This window comes from Hyaena hyaena, unplaced genomic scaffold, assembly GCF_003009895.1.
Source record: "Hyaena hyaena isolate Hyena2069 unplaced genomic scaffold, ASM300989v1 scaffold_36, whole genome shotgun sequence".
In the NCBI taxonomy this organism is placed as follows: Eukaryota; Metazoa; Chordata; class Mammalia; order Carnivora; family Hyaenidae; genus Hyaena; species Hyaena hyaena.
Window position 1 is genome coordinate 3,566,730 of NW_024080668.1, and position 25,764 is coordinate 3,592,493.

General features: G+C 35.8%; 2 protein-coding genes across 6 annotated transcripts in view; one reads left to right on the plus strand and one right to left on the minus strand.

The window, feature by feature from the left end:
- The window catches only part of IL18 (interleukin 18), a 40,831-nt gene extending 37,356 nt beyond the window's left edge, over positions 1-3,475 (minus strand). Inside the window, exon 1 of the mRNA XM_039229194.1 lies at positions 3,091-3,475. The gene's annotated coding sequence lies outside the window, so the exon portion shown is untranslated. The remainder of the gene's footprint in view (positions 1-3,090) is intronic.
- The window catches only part of BCO2 (beta-carotene oxygenase 2), a 43,039-nt gene that overhangs the window by 7,458 nt on the left and 9,817 nt on the right, over positions 1-25,764 (plus strand). For all 5 annotated transcript variants that reach the window (XM_039229183.1, XM_039229184.1, XM_039229180.1 and 2 more), the window contains exons 3-8: positions 8,288-8,499; positions 8,696-8,811; positions 9,689-9,791; positions 14,907-15,035; positions 16,006-16,166; positions 17,326-17,493. In XM_039229183.1, the coding sequence (XP_039085114.1) occupies positions 8,288-8,499; positions 8,696-8,811; positions 9,689-9,791; positions 14,907-15,035; positions 16,006-16,166; positions 17,326-17,493 (889 nt within the window). The remainder of the gene's footprint in view (positions 1-8,287; positions 8,500-8,695; positions 8,812-9,688; positions 9,792-14,906; positions 15,036-16,005; positions 16,167-17,325; positions 17,494-25,764) is intronic.

The following is a 25,764-nucleotide window of genomic DNA, read 5'->3' on the forward strand; positions in this document are numbered from 1 at the left end:
ATTTCTATAAATTTATTTTAAATAATTACAATCATATTGTATGTACCCTTTTTGAAGTTTGTTTATTTATTTTGATTGAGACATAGGGTGAGTGGGATAGGGGCAGAGAGAGAGGGAGAGAGAGGATCCCAAGCAGACTCCGTGCTGTCACTGCAGAGCCCTGACTGGGGCTCGAATTCATGAAACCACAAGATCATGACCTGAGCCAAAACCAAGAGTCAGATGCTTAACTGACTGAGCCTCCCAAGTGCCTTGTATGTAGACTTTTAAAATTTGAGGTATAATTGACATATTACAGGTTACAACATAATGAATGATATTTGTATTGTTGCAAAATGGTCACCACAGTGAGTCTAGTTAACATGTGTTACCACACATAATTACAAAACCATGTTTTTCTTCTGATGAGGACTTTTAAGATTTATCCTCTTAGTAGCTTTTAAATATGCAATACAGTATTATTGACGATTGTTACCATGCTGTATATTACATTCCCATTGATTAAATTATTTTTGTACCTTTTGACTTCCTTCACCCATTTCACCTAACCTTACACCCTCATCTCTTGAAATCACCAGTCTGTTCTGTGTATCTGTGAGCTTGGGGTATTTGTTTTGTTTTATTTTAAAGACTCCACATATAAATGAGATCATATGGTATTTGTCTTTCTCTGTCTGATTTATTGTATTTAGCAAAATGCCCTTAACCATGCTGTCACAAATGGTAAAATATCTTTCCTTTTTATGGCTGAATTATATTCCATTGTATACATATACATGTACCACATCTTCTTTATCTGTTCATCCACTGATGGAAATTTAGGTTGTTGCTGTATCTTGGCTGTTGTAATAATACTACAACAAACATGGGGTGGGGGTGCAGATATTTTCGGAGTTAGTGTTTTTGTTTTCTTCAGATAAATACCCAGAAGTAGAATTACTGAATAATATGGTAGTTCTGACAGTGGCTGCACAAATTTGCATTCCCACCAACAGTACATACACAAGGGTTCCCTTTTCTCTACATCATCACCAACACGTGGCTATGTCTTATCTTTTTGATACTAGCCATCCTAACAATATCTCAATATTGTTGATATCTCATTATGGTTTTGATTTGCATTTATATCGTGATTGGTGATATTGAGCATTTTTCTATGTGCCTATTGGCCATATTCATGTCTTCTTTGGGAAAGATTCAGATCTTCTGCCCATTTTTAAAAAGTTTATTTATTTTGAGAGAGACAGAGTGAGTGAGAGAGAGTATGAGCGCATGTGATGAGTGGGGCAGGGGCAGAGAGAGAGGGAGAAAGAGAGAAACTTAAGCAGGCTCCACATTGTCAGCTCAGAGCCTGACTCTGGGCTCCATCTCATGAAATGTGAGATCATGACCTGAGCAGAAATTAAGAGTTGGGTGCTTAACTAACTGAGCCATCCAGGTACCTAACCCCTTCTGCCCACCTTTTAATTGGATTGTTAATTTTTTCAGTTTTGAGTTGTATGGAGTCTTTATGTTTTGGATATTAACCGATTTTTGGGGGGTTCTGGTTTAAAATTTTTCACACTATAATAAGCCTTTTATGTATATTGCTATGAAATCTGAATGACCATTATTTTTAATGGCTGGGTGATAATGCAGTGACTCCTCATTCTTCCATTCTCTAAGCCCCTCCCCTTCCATTCTGCTTTCTGTTAGCTACATTATGCCCTGAGGCCTGGTGAGACTGATCTTGGTTCAGCTGTTCTTTTCCTAGCTGTTATTGGAAAGAGATGAATTTTAGGGGCATGTTCAAGATATATGTTTTAATATTCCAGATATTTTAATTTGCTGAACCTGTTGGATTTTGTCTTCACTTGAATAATAGATTTATAAAATGCTAGTGCTAAAAGGCAATAAAATGCAGTGTATTCTTCACCCCTAGCTGCTATAAAAAGCGCTTAAGAAGTTACTTTAGATGCCTCTGGTGGAGTGGGGGATGAGGAGGTTGGGGGGATTGGGAGGTACTTTGGAGGTAGAGAAAAAGAAGGTGAAAGAGCTGGCCCATGGATCCCCCTGGCCTTAATTAGCAAAGGTGTGCTTTTTTTCTATTTAGATATCTGGATTTCAAAAAGTTATAATCTGAAAAAAGATTATAAGGCAAACAGAAGGGAGAGGTGGAAGAGAAAAATACAGCTACTAGTCCAATTCCTAGAGAGTAACAGCCTCTGAAAGCATATGGTATTTCATCTGCTGCCCTGGTAAACTTTAGAACCAAGCAGCAGAGCTCCTCAGGGCCTAGGCTTGCACTACAGGCCTCTTTTCAGATAAACATCTTTATGGGGGAAGTGGTGGTGAATTGGCAGTCAGTACATTTTCATTTTCTTATTTCCCTTTAGTGCCCTTGCTCCCCACTCCCTTTCCTGCCAAATTCCTTTTTTCTAGTTCACCTTACTTTTTGGGGTGTTACAAAATCTCAGGATTTGGAGTCAGCATTGAATTCAAATCTCTTTCCTGCCATTTACCAGCCCTGTGACCCTGGGCATGTTTTTATTCTGTACCTTGGTATTAATATTTATTCAGAGGATCAGTGTGTGTGTGATAAATAAATAAATATTAAAATAATATTTAATATTTATATATAAATTTAAAAATATTTTTATATTTTAAAAATGTTTATTTACTTTTGAGAGAGAGGTGGGGGGAGAGGCAGAGAGAGGGGGAGACAGAGGATCCAAAGCAGGCTCTGTGTTGACAGCAAAAAGCCCAATGTGGGGCTCGAAATCGCAAACTATGAGATCATGACCTGAGCTGAAGTCTGATGCCGAACTGACTGAGCCACCAAGGTGCCCCTATATTTATTTTTATATCTATAGGAAAGGATGTGGTAAAGTGCTTAGCACAGTCCTGGCAGGTAGTATGCACTTAGTAGATGGTAGTTACTGCCTTATTTGCCCCTAGTCTATGGCTTCCACACACAGATACTCTCATACACACATCTCCCACCCCACCCGCATCTCTTGTGCTCTAGTGCCAGTGCTTTGCCAACTGGCTGTGGAACATCTTTTCCATGATGCTTTACAAATAGCTCAGACTCTTATTCAAAAAACTGACCTGTTTGCTTTTCCCCAATGCTTGCTCTTCATATATTCTCCTCAGTTAAAACTTCACCTTCCCTCAGGTATGACTTTTTCAACCTTCTCTTTTTGTCACTGCTTTTGTCCTGAGTTGTTTCTGGAATTTGTCCTTTTCTGATTAGACTGCTTCAGTTCAGGCTCTCGTCCTCTTTCACTTGAATTATTGCCTGGTCTCCTCACCGGTTTCTCCAAATCTGGATGCTTCTCCTTCTATCCCATGTTCTATTGTGTCCAGAATGACCTTTCTAAGATGCAGGTCTCACTGGTTCACTCTCCTGTTTCAAAACTGCACACGTTCCTGTTGAAGGTCTTTGAGCTGAAAACCTGAGTGCAGAGAGGTCTTGTGCTGACCTGTTTCTCCATCACCGTTGCCTGCCACTGATGGCTTTGCCCACACGCTAATTTGTTAGCTGGCTCTTCCACCAGGATACCATATGCCTTCACTGCGCTTTTTTAAATTTTATTTTTAACCACCCCTCCGTTGGATGCCCTTCTCCCCTTCTCCAGCTGGCGAACATCCTTAGGGAATGAGACAAATGTCTCCTTTCCTCTGGACCCTTTCTGATCCCCACATCCTTCCATCCTGTTATTCCCTCTGTGCACATAATAGTGTTTTTCTGTTGTCTCAGTAATCACTTTATGACATAGTTATTTATGTGCCTGTAAGTACTGATCTTGGCACAAGCCTGGAAGATAGTAGGGGCTCAAAAAAAGTTGGCTAGTTTGAGTAAATGAATGCATGAGACAATAGAGTCTAGAAGGATCTTATGAAATGGAATCTAACAAGTTGGGTATTATATATATGTTATATATATAGTTGGGTATTATATATATATATAATTTATATATATATATATGTTATATATATAATGCTATATTATGTAGATGAAAAGAAGTTTTACAAGCACAAGGATGAAAGTGATATGGTTTAACAGCAGAATGTGTTAAAAATTACTTAAGGTTTTGGTTAACAGGTTAGTGTGATTCAACAATATGAGGTGGTAACCAAAAAAAAAGAAGGAGGAAAACAAAACAACATGAAGTCTCTTAAAAGAGGAAACTGAGCGACTGGTGTTATACCCAGACTATTGTGATTAAGACTATGCATTGTAGTTTTAGAGGAATTTAGATTAGAATAGCAATAATTACTGAAATTATTTTGTTTTAGTGTTTTTTGAAAAAAATGACCAGAACAGAAACTACCAGCTAACATGATCAAGAAGAAAAAGGGAGGAAGTACTAATATGCAAAAAAAGAAATGGCAGTGGAAAGAAATCCATTGAAATAAGTAAAAATTTACAGGAGACTTTGTAGGCCTATATGCAGATACATTTGAGAACCTCATGAAATGGATAATTTTCTGGGAAAACACAGATTACCAAAATTCATACAGATAGTAGGTTTGAACAGAACAGTTTTTGTAGAGGAATAAGAGATACTTGTTAATTACTTACCTCTCAAAAAAAGCACCAGACCCAGATTTCTTTTCTTTTTTTTTTTTTTGAATAGTTTATTGTCAAGTTGGTTTCCATATAACACCCAGTGCTCATCCCCACAAGTGCCCTCCTCCATGCCCATCACCCCTCTCCCGCTCCCCCACCCGCCTCAGCCCTCAGTATTCAAGAGTCTCATGGTTTGTCTCCCTCCCTTTCCCCTACTATTTTTCCCCTTCTTCTCCCCAATGGTCCTTCGTTAGGCTCCTCCTAATCCTCCTATACGTGCAAACATATGGTATTTGTCCTTCTCTGCCTGACTTATTTCGCTCAGCATAACACCCTCAAGTTCCATCCATGTTGCTACACATGCAGCCCCAGATTGCTGCAGAGAAATGTTACCCAAGCCTTCAAATATCAAATTGTCCTAAAGCTCTGTATATTATTTCAGAGAAAGTGAAACAAGTATAATGTTGATTATCTACACATGATGAAGACAGTAATAAGAAAATTAAAAAACGTATTTATTCATATCATTTATGAATATCAGTGAAAAAATACATAGTGCTAATATAGTACAAATAAATACTTCAGTAACAAATAGCATCTAACACTATATAAAAATATAATTCACAATGATGAAGTAGGATTAATTTCAAGAATGTAAAGTAGGTTCATTATTTGGAAATCCATTAATAATATATGCCATATTAATAGGCCTCAGGATAAATAATCATAGGATTATCTCTATAAAACTGACAAAACTTTCGTCGGAATTTAACATGCATCCCTCATAAAAATACTCAAGAAAACCGCACTTGATGGATACTTTCTTAATGTGATTTTATATACACACATGCATACATGTAAATATTTTTTTTTTATTTTTTTTATTTTTTATTTTTTTTTTAATTTTAATTTTAATTTTATTTTATTTATTTATTTTTTTTTTTACAAATAGTTTATTGTCAAATTAGTTTCTACATAACACTCAGTGCTCATCCCCAAAGTGCCCTCCTCCATGCCCATCCCCCCCTCCCCCCCACATCCATCAGTCCTCAGTTTTTGTCAGCATTCAAGAGTCTCTCATGGTTTGCCTCTCTCCCTTTCCCCCACCATTTCCGCCCTTCTTCTCCCGCTTGTTCCTCCGTCAAGTTCCTCCTAATCCTCCTATACGTGCAAACATATATTTGTCCTTCTCTGCCTGACTTATTTCGCTCAGCATAACACCCTCAAGGTCCATCCATGTTGCTACACATGGCCAGATTTCATTGTTTCTCATTGCCATGTAGTATTCCATGGTATAGATAAACCACATCTTCTTGATCCATTCATCTGTTGATGGACACTTAGGCTCTTTCCATGTTTTAGCTATTGTGGAGAGTGCTGCTATGAACATTGGGGTACATGTGCTCCTACACACATGCATACATGTAAATATATGTACATACAATATATACACATATGTAATAATATTACATGTATTATTACATGTAATATTATTACATATGTGTATATATGTATATACACATGTGGATATAAAGGTATAAGTACATGTATATATGTATATATGTAATACATTTTGTGTGTATATGTATACACATATATAAAATATATATGTGTGTATATGTATGTATACATATACACACACACATATATTTTAATCTTCGTCTTAAAACTAGTGATATTAAATTGGAAAACACTACAAGTATTTTTTTTTAAGACAGGAGCAAGGAAAGGATGGCCCCTATTCCACTGCTTTTCAACCAGATGTAACCAATACAGTCTTATTAAATTGATTAGAAGAGGCCCAAAGATTAGTAAAGTAAGACTATTTCCGTTTGCATATGATATCCTAGTAAACTTGGAAGACCATACAGAATCAATGACAAAACTAACTCAGACAATAAAAGGTAAGGTAACAGGATGTAAAATTAACTACTGAAATCAATAGCCTTCATGTACACAAACAGTAACCAGTTAGGGAACATAATGGTGGAAAAAACTTTTATAGTAGCAACAAAGAAGATTAAATAGTTAGGAACTTATAAGAAATTTGCAAACTTTAAAATACTCCTTGAGGTGGCTAGGTGCCTCAGTCCATTGACACTTGATTTTCACTCAGATTGTGATCCCAGGGTCATAGGATTGAGCCCATGTTGGGCTGAACTTGGAGTCTGTTTGAGATGCTCTGTCTTTGTCTTTGTCTCTCTACCCTTTACCCTTCTCCCCTGCTCTCAATCACTCTCTCTCTCTCAAAAAAAAAAATAAGTAAATTACAACACTCCTGAAAGATGGAATCAAGCAAATGAGAAAACATCCTCTGTTCTTGAATAGGATAATTCAACATCATAAAGATGTCACTGCTTCCTAAGTTAATTTTAAAATTTAATACAATCTTAAAAATTCCAACAAGTTTTTAAGGGAAAATAGATCAATACTAAAGTTTATATGGAAAAATAAATTTTCAAGAATAGTCAAGAAAACACGAAAAAAGATTTTCAATGAAGGGACTAGCCTTTCCAGACATTAAAAAATACTGTAAACCCTCTATGATTAAAACATTGTGATATCAGTGCAGAAATAAATAGACAAGTGATATAGAATAGAAAGCCAAGAAATAAACCCAAGAACTAATGGAAATTTAGTTTATAGTAAAGATGGCATCTCAAGTCACTGGGCAAAGAGAGTCTTTTTTTACTTTTAATTTTATTTCCATATTTTTTTTATTGCAGTGAAAGACATATAATGTAAAATTTACCATCTTAGCCATTTTTAGAGGTAAAGGTTAGTGTTAAGTTTATTCATATCGTTGTAAAACAAATTTTCAGAATTTTTCCAGCTTGCAAACCTGAAACTTTGCCTTTTTGTGTCTGTGACTGGGTTATTTCATTTATAATAATGTCCTTAAAATCTTTCTGTGTTATAGCATGTGACAGAATTTCCTTCCTTTTTAATGGACACTGGATTGTCTCCATTTTTTGGTTGTTATAAATAATGCTGCTGTAAACATAAGTGTATGAATATTTCTTTGATTTCTTGCTTCCAGGACCATTGCCTTTTAACACGATGGTGTTAGCCTTGCTTATCTGTGCTGAAGACATATAAAGCATTCAGTGTATCAAGCGCATGAATGAAAAGACTATATGATGTGAAACTCTTAAAAGCAAAGCCACAGACTTTTCCTTATAGTTTCTTGATGTTCCATCATTTAAATAGATAATTTCTACTGTAATCATATGTACAAAAATGATTATCCAGTAAGGGCAGTCATCTTATTTGTTTACTTTAGCATAATTCTGATAAATTTGAAAATTTTTAAAGTAAATGGAAAATATTACATATAAATAAGATGTGAAGATTATTATTTCTTAAAGCTTATTAGGAACCCATTTTAATTTGGAAAATGTCATGTATTCCATATCCTCTCCTGCTGTTCTCTTGGCAATAGGGTAAAAATCAGACTTGTTTTAGGAGTCACCAATTTGGAGTTGTTATTTTTTTAAGCCTTCTAAGTGTGAGTTTTTTGGCAGGGGAGTGAGGGTCAGGAGGATGTAAGTTGCTCTTCTCTGTTGGATTTCAGGATATACTCAAAAGATGTCATCTCTTATTCAAGTTTTCAAACTAATCAGGTTGTGCTGGGAACCCATTCCAATCCTTATCTCTATATTTGAAGGCTCTCATTTGCCTCTGTGTTTTTCTTACTGGTATTTGTTTTTCTGTTTTTGCTGCTATATGAAGGTACAATCACTGGTTTGATGGGATGGCTTTGCTTCACCAGTTCAGGATGGAGAAGGGCACAGTGACGTATAGAAGCATATTCCTACAGAGTGATACTTATAAGGCCAATAATGTTCATGATCGAATTGTGATCTCAGAATTTGGCACACTGGCACTCCCTGACCCCTGCAAGAATGTTTTTGAACGTTTCTTATCAAAGTTTGAGCTGCCCGGTAAGCAGCCTTTACTGTGCTCAGAATTTCTGGGTGATAGTGATGACTATTTAATTATGATATATGTCAATCTATATAAATAATATCTTGAAATAGAATTTTTTTTGGTCTGAGGTGATGTTTAAACTGTATTCTTGCTCTGACTGTGTGCTACAGTAAATTGTGGTGTTTGAGTAACTCTGGGATTTGATTTCAGCAATAACTGACAACACCAATGTCAACTATGTGCAGTACAAGGGTGACTACTACCTTAGTACTGAGACCAACTTTATGAACAAAGTGGACATTGAAACTCTGGAAAAAACAGAAAAGGTAAAATATAGTTTAAGAAAATGAATAAGGGATGTCTGGGTGGCTCAGTTGGTTAAGTGTTTGATCGGCTCAGGTCATGATCTCATGGTTTGTGTGTTCGAGTCCTGCATCAGGCTCTCTACTGTCAGCATGGAGGCCACTTCAGATCCTGTCACCCTCTCTTTTTGCCCCTCCTTTGTGTGCTCTCTCTCTTAAAAATAAAAAATAATAAATATTTACAAAAATGAATAAAATAGACCCTCAAATTTCATTCCTTTCCGAATACCTTTTAGAGTAGTAGTTATCTAAAGAAGAAATTGGAGCCTTAATCAAACAAAGAAAAAAAAAGTTACCCACTGATTCAGGTTACTCTGCACCTCTGTCCTCAGTAGATCTAGGCCTGTGAGGTTGATTTTCCTTAAAGATCATTCTAGACTTCTTCCTTAGTCCTAATATCTGAAGGCTAGAGTAAAGGAAAAATACAATAGTACAGATGTACATTGGCCATTTAGCTACAGGCAGAATTGGACAAGAGATTGTCTAGGCCCCTACTGCATTCACTTAACACATTAATTAAAAATAAAGTAAAATTTTGGACCAGAATTTTAATTCTTATTTTTTGAACTTTTCCTGTGATCTTGGTGGAGGGTGGGGAATCCTTACTGGATAATCATTTTTGTCCATTTGGTGGTGGTGGTGGAGTTTTTGTTTATTATTTAGTCTCAATTTCTTTGGTAGGAAAACTAATTTTGATTTCTTAGAGATGAGACATTAGGGCTTTGACTATAGTTTTCAAATCTTATTTTTAAGATATTTGACACATTCCTACTGTTGATACATGTAAATAGAGATCTGCCCGTGTAACATTTAAAACTCTCTGATGGTCTTACATTTGCAGGTAGACTGGAGGAAATTCATTGCTGTGAATGGAGCAACTGCACATCCTCACTATGACCCTGATGGAACAGCGTACAACATGGGGAACTCCTATGGGCCACATGGTAAAGTTGAGATGCAGGTCTTTTTAAAAATAATTTGGAGTTAACTCTCTCCCCAGGGTTCCATTATGGTTAAGGTGTGGACAGAGGGAACTTTGTTGAAAAAGTTCAGAAGGAAATCTCCAAAATGGCATAACTGAGCTAAAGGTACCTAATTTACTCTGTTCTGTGGTCCTTTTGTACATATGCTTAGCAACTGATTTGCTATTTGACCTTTTCAGCATGACTTACATTTTTTATGTTCTGTTGTGGTTTTTGGCTCACAGGCATTACAGGGATTTTCAGTATGTATTTCTCAAACTTGAATTTTTAAAAAAATATCATATAAGTACAAGAAATTTAGAATGCTGTAGCAAACAGATACGGGGAAGGTACATTGTTCATTCCATGGGAAAGGATTTATTTTTATCATGGGAGAAATACACTACAAAGTAAGTTAAGGTTACTGTGTGTTTGTATTTCCAGCCATTTACATCACATCTGTTTCCTGGTCATCCACAACTTTCCTTTTCCAACTGCCTACCAATCTGCTCCAGAAAGTTCTAATAGCTAATAATGGTAACATTTACTGAGTGCCTAGTATATCCTGGTGTTAAGCATTTTTCCATGTTTTTTAAAATTTTTATTTAATCCTTATAATGACTCTCTGAGGTACAATAATACAATAATAATTGCCCCTATTTTACAGACAAGGGCAGTGAACCTGGAAAATGTGTAAGATACTTGCTTAGGTAATCTTCTAGTGTGTAAGGCCAGTCTTGGCAGCAAGCCTGAATCACACCCAAAGTCACCCTGTTAGACTTTCTTTGTAATTATTTATTACTGAGTACAGAACATTCTCAGAACATGCAAATTCACATTCCTATAACTTGAGTTCATGTCTCTCTGTTTGAAGACAAATGGGTAGGTGTTTGATATTTCTGATTATTTTATAATCTATAAATGAGTCTATCATGTATAACCTGTGAAACCTTGGTATAGTTTAACTTTTGTGTAGGTTAATGCATGTCTTTGGTGAGTAATTGGCTTTGCAGGGTGTTTGTGTCTACCTCCCCATATTGACATAGGTGAGTGTATATTAAAATGCAAATTGCAGGTTTGTTTTTTACTGGCTCAAGTAGAGATAGTTATCCTAAAACTTTATCACCCAGCTCTCTCTCCTCTTCTTTATTACCTGATCTTGGATAGGGAATGTGTTCTTCAAAGCTGTTGTAGGAAACAGCAAACATCCTTTCACGTAATATGTTTTAGGAAATGGGTAAACTAACTCAGCAGGTTTTTGTCTTTCCATCTTTTTGATCATTAAAAAAGTTCATTTAAAAATAGTATCTAATCTATATACTTTTTTGGTCTGTTTTTCTTCTCTTAGCAATGTATTAAAATATTACAGTAATTATTTCTTATGTCAAGAAACATTTTCCAGAAACAGGCTGCATAGAATTCTCCTAAGTAGATTACATATTTTTTAAACTATTTTCTTGTTAATTAAAATATGATTGATAAAAAATACATTTCTTTAAAAAATTTTTTTTAAAATGTTATTTCTTTTTGAGAGAGAGACAGAGCATGAGTTGGGGAGGGGCACAGAGAGAGGGAGATACAGATTCTGAAGCTGGCTCCAGTCTCTGAACTGTCAGCACAGAGCCTGATGTGGGGCTTAAACTGTAGACTGCGAGATCATGACCTGAGCTGAAGTTGGACCCTTATCTGACTGAGTCACGCACGCATCCCCAAATATACATTTCTTAATAAATTAACTCTATTAATCAAGTAAATAACTGGGTACTAGTTCATAATATACTGTTTAGCTATTCTGAATACATATTCTAAAATAAGTAGCCATTAGATCAGTGGTTCCCAGCCTTTAGTGTCCCTAAGAATGTTATGGAATCATTCCCAGCAATTTAGATTACTGGCTTTTATCTTCAGAGAGTCAAGAATCTGCATTTTAACTACCACTTTACCCCTTATCTTGGCACATTTTAACAAGGTCCCCAGGTGATTTTTGGTACAAGTGATTACTGGATCTTTGAGAAACCCTGCCACAAGTGACCGGGGTTCTTGGTACTTTGCCTCAATCTGCTATTATATACAAAGTCCTGAAGAGTCTCTCATAGTTAGATGCAGTGTTGGTCAGGTCATTCCTCTGGGCATTCCTTTGCTGGGTGTTTCCTGGGTATGTGTCTGTCTTGCTCATGGCTTCACAACTTGCACTTAGAACTTAGTAACTAATAGTGATTAAATTTAATGAGTTGAGTATTGTCACTTAATCTAATTGCTGAGATGAGCAATTCTTCTCTTTATCTTCTCCTAATCTCAAACTGAATTTTCTCCTCTTCCTCCCCCCACCCCTTCCTCCTCCTTCTCCTTCCTTGATTATTTAGTTCAATGAGGAGTTTTGGAACTAGAGCTCAAATGTACATATAGCTGCAGAGTTTGACTACCTAGGTTGTATTTGGAGGAAATTTAGTGATTCTTGAAATAAAGTGCTTGCCAGTCATTTCTGTCTATAAGAAATAAAAAACTTTTATTTGTTTAAGCTTTTCCAGATATTTTTTAAGGCTTTAAAAAATGAACAAAAATCCTCCAAACATGAATGAATCCAAGTAGTTTTTAGTACTAATTAAATGTTTGTAATGAGTTAGATGGTAATATGGTATTCTTGGAACTGTAGAACTGCTCTTTTATTGCTTTTATAACTCATCACTGTCTAAAGCATGCTTTATTTATAATGGGTGCTCAGAACACATCTATATCTCAATTCAGACTCCTCCAATTGACATAAAATACTCAGTGTTTTTACTAGGATATCTAATAGGCATTACAAAATTAACTTATTTAAAACCAAACTCCTGAACTTTTCTCCTAAATTTTCTCTGCCTAAAATATTCCTCATTTCAGTTGATGGCAACTTCATCCTTCCAGTTGCTTAGGACGATAATTTTGGAATCATCCTTCACATCTGTCTCTCTCACATCCATATCCAATTGGTCAAAAAGCAATTACAGCAATGCCTTCAAAATAAATAAAAAAAATCCAACCACTTCATATGATCTCCACTACTGGCATTTTGGTTTGAGCCCACCATCCTCCCGCATGTGAATTAGTATAACAGCTTCTTAGCTGCTCTCCGTGCTTCTGCCCTTGCCCCATTACAACTTTTTCTCAGCATATCAGCCAGTTATCTTTTTAACCCACTCATCTCATCTCAGACTCTTGCTTACTATGACAGGGCCAACTGGCCCTGCTATTATATAGACACTCCAGGCTTATTCTTGGCTAAGAATCTTTGCATTTATTCTTCTCTCTACCTGGAATGTGTTTCTCCAGATATCCTCTAGCCTCTCTTCCTCGCACCCTCCTGGTCTTTACTCAAATGTCACTGTCTTAGTGAGCCCTTCTCAGATCACCATATCGACAATTGCAAACAGTGGCCCCCATCCATATATACTTATTCCCAATCCCTGTAGATCTTATCATCATCTGATGCTTTATTAGAATTTGAGCTTTGTAAAAAAAAAAAAAAAAAAAAAAAAAAAAAACTTTTGTACATTTGCACCCTGCTGTGTGTAAGTGTCTGGAAGATAAGCTTAGGACCCTTCGAAGAGTATTTGGAATATAGTTGACACTCAATAAGTAATTGCTGAATAAATGGATAGAGAACAGAAAGGTTATCTTGTTCCAAAAGAACCTGAGTGCTTACAAAGTTATGTGAGTTACCCCAGTTCTTCAGGACCAGCATTGGCAATTCTAATACCAGAAATATAATTCAATATGACCTCAGTATTTGTTTATTCACTGAATGATTATACATTTTTTTAATGTTTATTTATTTTTGAAAGAGAGAGAGAGAGCACACAAAAGAGAGCCAGGGAGAGGCAGAAAGAGAGGGAGACACATAATCTGAAGCAGGATCCAGGCTCCAGGCTCCAAGCTGTCAGCACAGAACCCAATGCAGTCAGTGTTCAAACTCATGAACCACAAGATCATGACTGGAGCCAGAGTTGGACACTTAACCGACTGAGCCACCTAGGTGCCCCTATTTACTGAAAAATTTAACAAACATACGTTGTTAAGTAATCCATCAATAGCTATTTGTACTGTGCCTCCTGAGTGCTAAATTCTTGCTTGGTACTGAGGATACAAAGATGAATCAGACACAATTCTCGCCCTTGAAGAACTTACCAGTCTACTGGGAAGCAGATAAACAAGCACAATATTATAGTGCAATAAAATAAGTGTATAACTATTTAGGATATAATCAGGGCATTGAGGGGAGACACCTTTGGAGTGAGGAAGAATCAGGGAGGGGCTGCTTGAGGAACGGTTACCTGAGCTGGTTCTTGCAGAAGTAGTAAGATGAATAATTATATGAATGAAGACAAGTGCATGAATGCATTGATGAGAAAGGATGAGATGGGACCCAGGGATCCAGAGGACTGGAGAGAAGGAGTTGGCATGGGAGCAAATGGAGATTGTAGTTGTAGGGATTGGGGAATGGGGAGAGGGACAAGTAGAATTTGAGGATATTCCTGCCTGCTATCTAATGTTTTCCTATAAAATAGAGAATGAGTTCATCTTCAGGGAGTGAGAGGGTAGTCTTTTGAGAGCATTAAAATGCAATAAACCTAACTACTAATCATGAAAAAAATTAAAATGGAATAAACTGTTGGTTGATTACTTTGTGTGTATCATTTTAAAACCTTAGCTAATGACTTTCATAAAGTTAATATGTTTTTTTTAAATCCAAATCTTTGTTTGAAATAACCCTTTATGGGGGTGCTTGGATGGCTCAGTTGGTTAAGCACCTGACTTCAGCTCAGGTCATGATCTCACTGTTCCTGAGTGAGTTAGAGCCCCATATTGGGATCTCTGCTGGTGGTGCAAAGCCTGTTTCAGATCTTCTGTCTCCCTCTCTCTGCCCCTCCCTGGCTTGTGTCTCATGCTCTCTCTCTCTTAAAAATAAATAAACATTAAAAAAAGAAATAACCTCTTATGAAATACAGATGTCATAAATATATTGCATAAATCTATTAACTGCTTTTATGTAATCCACGAGTGCAAGAGCTATCTATTATTCTAGAATTGGTATAAGTAAGACAGGACTTTGTTTTCCAGGTTCTCGCTATAATGTCATTCGGGTTCCTCCAGAGAAGGGTGATCTTAGGGAGACAATCCACGGAGCCCAGGTGATATGTTCTATCGCTTCTGCGGAGGGCATGAGACCTTCTTACTATCATAGCTTCGGTAAGCCCAGAGATAAGACACATTGCACTGGGGTCTGCCTTAAATGTCGCTGTAGCAGACAAGCTAGTTTTCACATATACTGTGTTAATACCACTTATCAAAGTATGCTGATAATGAGACCAAGGTTGCATTTTAATGCCACTTAAATTTATTGTGTTTAGTGACATACTTCTTATCCTAGCCAAATGACTGCTTAAAAGACATCAAAAGTGAACCAGAATGTAAATTATGGACTTTGGGTGCTTTTGATGGGTTGTCAGTTTGTCAGGTGTAGCAAATGTACTGACCACTCTCGTGGGGGATAGGGAGCCTGTGGGGGGTGGGGTGGGCAGGGTGTATGGCAAGTCTCTGTACCTTCCCTTTAATTGTGTTACAAACCTGAAATTGCTTTAAAAAGGTAAAGTCTTAATAGAAGAAAATCATTTGACCATAAAAAAAAAATGGACAGAATTCAACATGTTAGGTAACTTTAAAGTCACAGGTAATCATTATCATGAAAAAGTCTTGACTATATTTTGGGCGGGAAATTCATATTCTGTTTGATAGCTTCAGCTTTTTCTCAGAATATTTATTTTCTGCATTCTAAACCTTTATAACCAATCTGCTCCTGAATCTTTACCTTCAGTATAAATAGCAAAAGGATTACAGACTAAACATCTTGATCACAAATGAGACTTTAATATTATGCTTCTTTACTTGGTTCCTAAACCCACCAATTTAAAAAGAAAAATAAGAAAGATAAAAAGCAAGCTGAGAGCATTCTACCCAAGCTATTCTAAGCAGTTCCTTTTTTTATGTAGGAACAGGAATGTAAGGCAAAGCTGGGAAGCAGTGGAGAATTACTTCTGGCTGGCTTTTGTTTAGGTCAGAAGTATTATGTCTTGGCATTCAGATAACTCCCCATAACTATCACATTTCAAACAACTCTAATTTGCCAAATCCCATTTTATTATTTGCTGTAACCTTTTAGGAATGACAAGGAACTACATAATCTTCATTGAACAGCCTCTAAAGATGAATCTGTGGAAAGTTGTCACTTCTAAAATTAGGGGAAAGGCCATTGCGGACGGCATAAGCTGGGAACCCCAGTATAATACACGGTTTCACGTGGTGGATAAGCACACGGGACAGGTGCAGTATGTTGACCATATTTACTGTGAAAGTGGACAGGTCTTTATATGGTGGATTTTTTTTTCCCTTCAGACTGGGCATTGCTTGCCCATTCATAATCAAGGATATTGCCTTCTTCCGTAGGTAGGGCTAGCTACTTATTAATGAGTACAGTGGGTTTTGCATATTAGAAAATTGTAAGAAATGGTTTTACTTTTAATTATCTGATTCATCTAAACTGGCATCTAAGAAACCTTGGCATATTAACATGAATTTTTCCATATCATAATATCTGCTAAAGAGAATGTTGTCCACATAGACGTCTTCTGTAACTTTTACAATGATAGTTTATTTACTTGCTTCTATGACTTCTTGATATGTATATGTGATCCTACCAAAGTCCAAAGTGCGTTTGTTAAATATCTTTCTACACTCCTGATTAGTAACACTATGATATTTGTCTTCTTTTTGCCTTTCTAAAGAGATGATATCCTAAATTTACTGTACCCTAATTTCATTACAAAAAAATCCCATTTTGATAATGAGTACATTTTTCAAAGAATTATTCACTTAACTCATCATAAGCTACTTAATAGCAGTATTTTCTCTTTTTTTAAAAATAGTTTCTTAAAGTTTATTTATTTATTTTGAGAGAGAGAGAGAATGCATGAGCGCACCAGCAGGGGAGAAACAGAGAGAGAGGGAGAGAGAGAGATCCAGAGTAGGTTCTGCACTGTCAGTGTGGAGGCCGAGGGGCTCTATCTCCCAAACCATGAGATCTGATGTGAGCCAAAACCAAGAATTAGACATTTAACCTACTGAGCCACCCTGGTGCCTCAAAAGCAGTATTTTCTATTCAATCATGTAAGAGTCTAGGATTTATTTATCCCTTAAAACATTTGGCCATATTTCATAAGGACTTTTAAGTTCATTGTAACAGATGATTGGTTTATATCAAATAGCCCCAGTTCATTGTTTAATATGAAATTTGATGACCTAAGAAGCAATGCTTAAATCAAAATGCTTGCTTCTACGTTTCATATTCTACCTTTTACACTTACTAGGACTGTCATTTAAAGGGGAGGGGGAATCTTTTTAATTTAAACTTTGTGGATCTGTTCCCTAAAAAAGAAAATGAAAAAAATAAAACATCTCTTTTTCTTTGTATTTTCCCCTGCAGCTTCTTCAAGGGATGTACTATAGTAAACCTTTTATTACTTTTCATCAAATCAATGCCTTTGAAGACCAGGGCTGCATTGTAATTGATTTGTGCTGTCAGGATGATGGAAGAAGCCTAGAAGTTTACTGGCTACAGAATCTCAGGAAAGCTGGGGAAGGGCTTGATCAGGTAAACATCTCTGATTTGTCAGGAGTTGCCAGTGTAATTTTAAATGAGCCAGGTTCTGACTGTTTCTCTTGCTTCTTTGGCAGATAAGGAAGTAGAATGGTTTTAAAGCACTAAAGGCACAGCTTTGTCATTTACTTATTTAATAGTTAAAAATAATTTGAAGTACTTAGTACCTAATCAATTAAAAGTGTATTAAAGAAAACAAAGAGATGTGTTTTGAAGCACTGTGTGATTAGCTCCTTATTACACTTGAGCACTAAACATACTTCAGTTTCCTGGAAGGGTGGGCAAAATGGACTATAATATCTTATTTCTCTGATAAAAGAAAGAGTTTTGGTTCATCCAGCTGAAGGGATTCACTTTTTCCTGATACTGAATCTAAGGTAGAAATTTCCTTGGATTATGTAATATAAATTGTTTCAGGCTGCAACTTTATTTTTAAATCTTTTTAAAATATTTATTTAATTTTATTTTTAAAGTTTAGTTATTTATTTTGAGAGAGAAGTGAGAGTGAGAGAGAGAAACATACATGCACGAGTTGGGGTGGAGCAGAGAGAATCTCAAGCAGGCTCTGTGCTGTCAGCATGGAGACTGATGCAGGACTCAAACTTACAAACTGTGAGATCATGTCCTGAGCAGGAATCAAGAGTCAGATACTCAAAGTAGACTGAGCCACCCAGGCGCCCCTAAAGTTTACTTTTCTTACAAAGCTTATTTATTAGTTATAGCTGTCTGATAGGCTTTGATATCTACAGTATAAGTCCTTTAGCTCTTTTCTTTCTAAAGACTGCCTGGGGTTTTTCTTGGCCTTTTTGCATTTCCATAAGTTTAGAGGCAACATGTCAGGTTTTGCAAATAAAAAAAACAAACAAACCCTGATTGGAATCATGTTGCAACTACACATCAATTTCAGGATAATTGATATCTTTACAATAGTAAGAAATATTGAGTCTTCCAGTCCATGAACATGGAATATCTTTCCATTTATTTGGGTCTTTTAAAAATTTCTCTCAGTAATATTTATGGTTTTCAGAGTCAGGATATTACATATCTTTTGTTAAATTTATCTGTAGGCATTAAGGCTTAGTTTTGAAACTATTGTAAAGGATATAGTTTATTTTTTATGTTATTTTTTAAAGATTTTATTCTATTAAAATTTTTTTTAACATTTATTTTGGAGAGACAGAGTGTGATTGGGGGAGAGTCAGAGAGAGAGGGAGACATAGAATCTTAGGCAGGCTGCAGGCTCTGAGCTGTCAGCACAGAGCCTGATGCGGGGCTCTAACTCACAGACTGTGAGATCATGACCTGAGCCAAAGTTAGATGCTCAACTGACTGAGCCATCCTGGTGCCCCTAAAGGTTTTATTTTTAGGTAATCTGTACACCCAATGTGGGGTGTCAACCTACAATCCCAAGATCAAGTGTTGCACACTCCACTAACTGAGCCAGCAAAGAGCCCCAGCCTTTTTTTTTTTAATTATAAAATTTTTTTATTCAAGTGTAGTTGACATACAATATTATATTACAGGTGCACAGTTATAGGAGCACAACATAGTGATTTAACATTTATATACATTATGAGTTGATCATCACAATAAATCTAGTACCATCTCTCACCATACAAAGTTGTTACATATTATTAACTATACTCTCTATGCTGTACATCATCCCCTCATGTCCTATTTATTTTATAACTGGACTTTTATACCTTTTACCCCTTCCTCTGTTTTGCCCATCCCTACACCCTGCCCTCTGGCCAGACACTCAATGTTCTCTGTTAACATTTTTAGCATCAAATTTGCTTTAGATTTTTTCTTCTTCTTTTTTAATTTAAATTCAAGTTAGTTAACATCCAGTGTAGTCTTGGCTTCAGGAGTAGAACCCAGTGATTCATCTCTTACATATGACACCCCGTGCTCATCTCCAAAAGTACCCTCCTTAATGCCCACTTAATGGTGCTTTTGATGAGTAAGCGTGTTCTAGTATATTAATTTTTTTCTTTTTTGAGGAATACATTGTACATCCTGTTTCAGGCATCTTCCCATGGTAAGGTTTTAAAAAGATTTTTCCATGTTACCTCTAGAAGAATTTTTAATTCTAAAAATTAAGTACCCATATATATATATTGTTCTGTTTCTGGGTTAATATTTTGTTCTATTGTTCTACATATGTATTCTTGTGCCAGCATCCCATTGTGCTGTTTAATATCACTGTATAAAAATCTTGCTGTTTAGTGGATAAGATTCCTAATATTTCTTATATAATTGAGTGTCATGGCTATTCCTGGCCCTCTACAATTTTTTTTAATTAAAAAATTCTTGTTTAAATTTTAGAGCAAGCAGGGGAGAGGGGCAGAGGGAGAGAGAGAATATTCCAAGCATGCTCAATAAGGAGCCCAACATGAGGCTTGATCCTATGACCTTGGGATAATGACCTGCCCCTAAATCAAGAGTTGGGCATCCCTACATTAAAATTTTTTTTCATGTTTATTTAGTTTTGAGAGAGACAGAGACAGAGTATAAGTGGAGGAGGGGCGGAGAGAAGGAGACACAGAATATGAAGCAGGCTCCAGGCTCTGAGCTGTCAGCACAGAGCCTAATGTGGGCCTCGAACCCACGAACTGTGAGACCATGATCTGAGCCGAAGTTGGACATTCAACCAACCAAATCACTTATGCACCCCCCCCTACGTTTTAAAATACATTTTAAAATTAGCTTTTCGGTTTCTACACACACACACACACACACACACACACACACACACACACACACAGAAAAATAAGAACCTGTCAGATTTTAATTGCATTTGCACTGAATCTATCTATTAATTTGAAAGAAGTTAATATGTTTACACAATGTGAATTCTTCCAGTATATGAACACAATTTATCTTTCCATGTTATCACTTCTTTAAAGTGTTTTATAGCTGTCTGGGTACCATTTTATACATCTTTTAGCTTATAAAAAATTATTAAATTACTGGATTTACTCCTAAGTATTTGATATTTTTTGATATTAATTTAAGTGCTATTTACTTTTGCTTTCATTTTTTATTAATACTGCTGTATAGCAATATATTTGATTTTAGTTTATTCATCTTGTATTCAGTTAATGAATATATTAATTGAGTAATTCTAATAATTTACAGATTCTTTTAGATTTTCTACATCTACAATCATAGCTGATGCAAGTAATGACACTTTCTTTTCTTCCTTTCCAAACTAGTTACTGATTTTCATTTTCTTGCCTTTTTTCACTGGACCTCCAGAATTGTGTTGAATGCAAGTGGTGATGGCTGGCATCCTTATCTGGTGCCCAGTCTGAGAGGAAAAGTCTTCAACATTTTACTATTAAGTATGCTGTTTGCTATAGATTTAAACAAGCAAACAAACTAGTTGATTTTGTTTTTTAGAGAAGTTTTAGGTTTAAAGAAAAATCAAGCAGAACATGGAGAAAATTCCCTTATATATTCCCTTCCTCTAATATCCCCAGGTTCCCCTATTATTGACATCTTGCCTTGGTGTGCTATATTCGTTGCCACTGATGAACCAATATTTATATATTATTACTACCTAAAGTCCATAATTTACATTAGGATTCACTCTGGGTTGTATAATTCTATGGGATTTGACAAATGCGTAAGGTCATGTATCTACCATTATAGTAACATACACACTAGTTTCCCTGCCCTAAAAATACCATGTTCCATCTTCTTACCTCTCCACTTCTCTCAATACCTGCAACCCATAATCTTTTTACTGTCTCTATAGCTTTTCCTTTTTCAAGATGTCATGTAATTGGAATCCTAGAGTCCAATCCTAGAGACTGGCTTTTTTTCTCTTAGTAATATGTATTTAAGGTTTCTCCAAGTCTTTTAGTGGCTTGGTAGCTAATTTTTTCCATCACTGTATGTATGTACCACAGTTTGTTTATCCATTCATTTATTGGAGGATATCTTGGTTACTTTCAGTTTTTGGCAAATATAAATAAAACTGCTGTAAACATTTGTGGTCAGGTTTCGTGTGGACGTAAGTTATTGATAGATTTTTTTTTTTTAATGTTTATCTATTTTTTGAGAGGCCAAGAGATAGAGCACTAGTGGGGGAGGAGCAGACACAGAGGGAGAACCGGAATTTGAAGCAGGCTCTACATTCTGAGCTGTCAGCATAGAGCCCAACACTGGGCTTGAACTCATAAACTGTAAGATCATGACCTGAGCTGAAGTCAGACACTTAACTGACTGAGCCATCCAGTGCCCCCATAGGTTCGTTTTTAAAGATACTTTTTGCTCACTTGGGAAAGTTCCCTTTTACTTCTAGTTTACTAAGAATTTTTATCACAGATGGATGTTGGATTTTATCAAGTGTTTTTCTATACTGAGATAATCACTTGACTTATCCTTTATGTCATCAGTGTGGTAAAGTATATTGATTGATTTCAGAAATGTTTGTAATAACAGCTATTTATTGATTTTTGAATGTTAAGCTTTGCCTTCCATTCCTGAATCAAATCCCAATTGGTTGCAATGTATTTTCCTTTAAATATCGTTGGATTTACTTCATCAATACTTTGTTTAGGATTTATTGCATGTGTTTTATGAATAAAATAAAATTGGTGTATAACTTTTCTTTCTTATAATGCCCTTGTTAAGTTTTGGTATTAGGGCTTTGCTGATCGCATACAGTGAGTTAGAAATTGTTCTCTATTCTCTGTATAGGATTGGCATTATTTCTTAAATGTTTGGAATAATTCAAGAAGTAAGCCATCTGAGCCTATAAATTTCCTTATAGTTAGATCTTAAATTATGAATGTATTTCCTTAATAATATAACATTATTATGATTTTTTTGTGTCAGATTTGGTAAATTGAGTTTTTTAGAAACCTATGTCATCTAAAATTTCAAGTTTATTTATCTGATGTTATTCATAATATCATTGTATGTTTTTAAAAAATGTACCTATGGCTAATTGATGCCATCTGTTTTTATTCCTGACATGGTAATTCTTCCTTTCTTTTTTGTTCATTTGCTTAGGCTTGCCAGGGTCTTATCGATTTAATGAAGCTTTTCAAAAAGAACTATCTTTTTGGCTAGATTGATACTCTTTAATGTGTGTTTGTTTTCCATTTCATCAATTTCTGTTCTTATTTTTATTATTTCCTTTACTTTCTTCATACAACACCCAGGGCTCATCACAGCAAGTGCCCTACTTAATCTCCACCACCTATTTAGCCCACCCCCTGCCTACTTCCCCTCCAGCAGCTCTCACTTTGTTCTCTACAGTTTTAAGAGTCTGTTTTATGGTTTGCCTCTCTCTTTTTTTCTTTCCCTCCCTGTTCATGTGTTTTGTTTCTTAAATTCCACATATGAGTGAAATCATATGGTCTTTCTCTGGCCCTTTTTTCTTTGTGCTTAATATGCCCTCTTTCTAACTAAGGATGTGGTTAGTTTGTTATTTTTCATCCTTTTGCCCACAACATATATCTTTGTGATGATAAATTTCACTCTAGCAGAGCTTTAGCTGCATCTCACAAGTTTTGATATGTTTTGTTTTTATTACTTGTCGGTTAAAGAATTTTCTCTCCTTGAGATTTCTTTTTGAAATGTGTTTTTAAAATTTCAAATATATAGGGCTTTTTCTACCATTGATTTCCAGCTTAATTATACTGTAAGATATTGAGATTTGCTTTATGGTCCAGCACCAGATCATTTTTTAAATGCTTCATGTGTATTTAAAAAATGTATATTCTGGGGGCGCCTGGGTGGCTTAGTCGGTTAAGCGACCGACTTTCGCTTAGGTCATGATCTCGCGGTTCGTGGGTTCGGGCCCCGCGTCGGGCTCTGTGCTGACTGCCAGCTCAGAGCCTGGAGCCTATTTCAGAGTCTGTATCTCCCTCTCTCTCTGACCCTCCCCTGCTCACGCTGTCTCTCTCTCTCTCCTAGAAATAAATAAAAATATTTAAAAAAAAAGTATATTCTGAATTTTGAATGTAATGTTTTACATATGTCATTTAGGTCATATTTGTTTATAATATCCAAATCTTGTCTATTTTTATTGATCTCTATTATATGAGGTTATGATATTACATGAGAGACATATTAAAATCTCTTACTTAGACTATATAGATTTTTCTGTTTCTTTTTCCAGTTAGGTTATTTTTATTTTTTTAAGTAAACTCTACCCCCAACGTCAGGCTCAAACTCAATACCCCAAGATCAAGAGTCACATGCTCTATCAACTGCGCCAGACTGGTGCCCCTATAGTTATGTTAATTTTTACTTTATATATTTTGGTGCTGTATTATTATGTACATACAAATTTAGAATTGTTTTATCTTGATGATTTATTGAACATTTATTTCTGAGTAATGTTTTTTTGCCTTAAAGTCTAATTTTTGCTTAGCGTTTGCATGCTGTAACTTTTCCATTTTTACACTTTTAATCTTTCTAAATGTGTACCTTGTAAGCAGCATATATTTTAATAATCCATTGTGCTAATTCTTGACTTTTAATTGAGCCTTTAGTTGGAACAGTCACCAATATACTGAAGTCTAAAAATCTCATTTTACTGTTCACTTTCTATTTGTGTCATTGTTTCTTTTTCTCTCTCCTTTCTTGCCTTCCCTGGTTTGGTTGAGTATATTTTATTATTTGATTTCCATCTCTCCTCACTCAAACCTCATTCTACCCTCTGCCCATTAGCTTAATAATTATACATTCTTTTAGTGGTTACTTTACTTATTTTTAATTTTTTAATGTTTATTTTTGAGAGAGAGAGAGAGAGGGAGTAAGGAAGGGACAGAGAGAGAGGGAGACACAGAATCCCAAACAGGTTCCAGGCTCTTTGCTGTTAGCACAGAGCCCCATGTGGGGCTTGAACTCACTAACCCTGAGATCATGACCCGAGCTGGAGTCAGATGCTTAACCAACTGAGGCTCCCTCCCCAGGCATCCCTGGTGGTTATTTTAGAGATTACAATATGCATCCTTGATTTAACACAATATATTATAAATTGGTTCTTAAATTCTTGGCAGACAATGCAGAGCTTTGGAACACATTAACTCTACTCTTCTCCTGATTTATACACTACTGTGGTTGTATATTTTAATTTTCTCTCTATATTAAACCCTACAGGATATTATTATTGTTGCTTTATGTAATCATAGTTCTCCATACTACACATTTACCCACATCTGTACCTTTCAGTTGCTCTTAATTCCTCACAGTCTGTCTGAGGCTTCCATGTGGAATCATTTTCTTTATAACAGAAGAATATCTTTTAGTATTTCCTTTAGTTCAAATATGCCTGTAATGAAATCTGTTTTTGCTTGTTAGAAAAATTTCTTTATTTTACCTTCTTTCTTGAAGAATGTTTTCATGGATAAAGATTATAGGTTGTTATTATTTTTTTAATGCTTTAAAGATGTTTGTATTCTGATTTCTGTTGAGAAATCAGTAGTCAGTCTAAGCTTTGCTCCTTTGAAGTTGATATTTTTTCCTCTTCTGAGTGATTAAAAAATTTTTTTTAAATGCTTTTATTTTTGAGAAAGAGAGAGAGAGAGCAGGGGAGGGGCAGAGGGAGAGGGAGGCAGAGGACTTGAAGGGAAGGGGCTCTGTACTGACAGCAGAGAGCCTAGTGTGGGCCTCAAACTCATGTACCATGAGATCATGACCTGAGCCAAAGCTGGATGCTTAACCGACTGAGCCACGCAGGCACCCCATCCTCTCTGACTGATTTTAAAATCTTCTCTTTGATTTTCTGGAGTTAGTCCTATGATAGCTCTCAGTATGGTTTTCTTTTTATTTATTTTACGTTGGTGTTTTTAGGGATAATTGAATCTATGGTTTCATATCTTTCATTAGTTTAGAAAAATGTCACCTATTTATTTCTTCAAATACTGCATCTGGTAAATCCTCTCTCCCTTCTCTCTGGGATTGCAGTACATGTATGTTACTCCTTTTCACTCTATCTATAGTTTATGTTCTGTTCAGTATTTACCGTTCTCTCTCTCTAAGCATCTTGTTTTGGATATTTTCTTCTTACCAGTCTTACAGTTAATTTTTTTCTTCAACAGTGTCTATTCTGTTAAACCCTGCCACTAAGTTCTTAAATTCATTGTATTTTCAGTTCTAGAATTTTAATTTGGTTCTCTTTTATAATTTCTAGTTCTCTGCTACAATTCTCAGTTTAAAAGACTTTCCTCCAACATAGAAACTTAAGAGTCTGGTAACTTCTATTATCTGGATCCCTTGTGGCTCTGGTTCTGTTGTTTG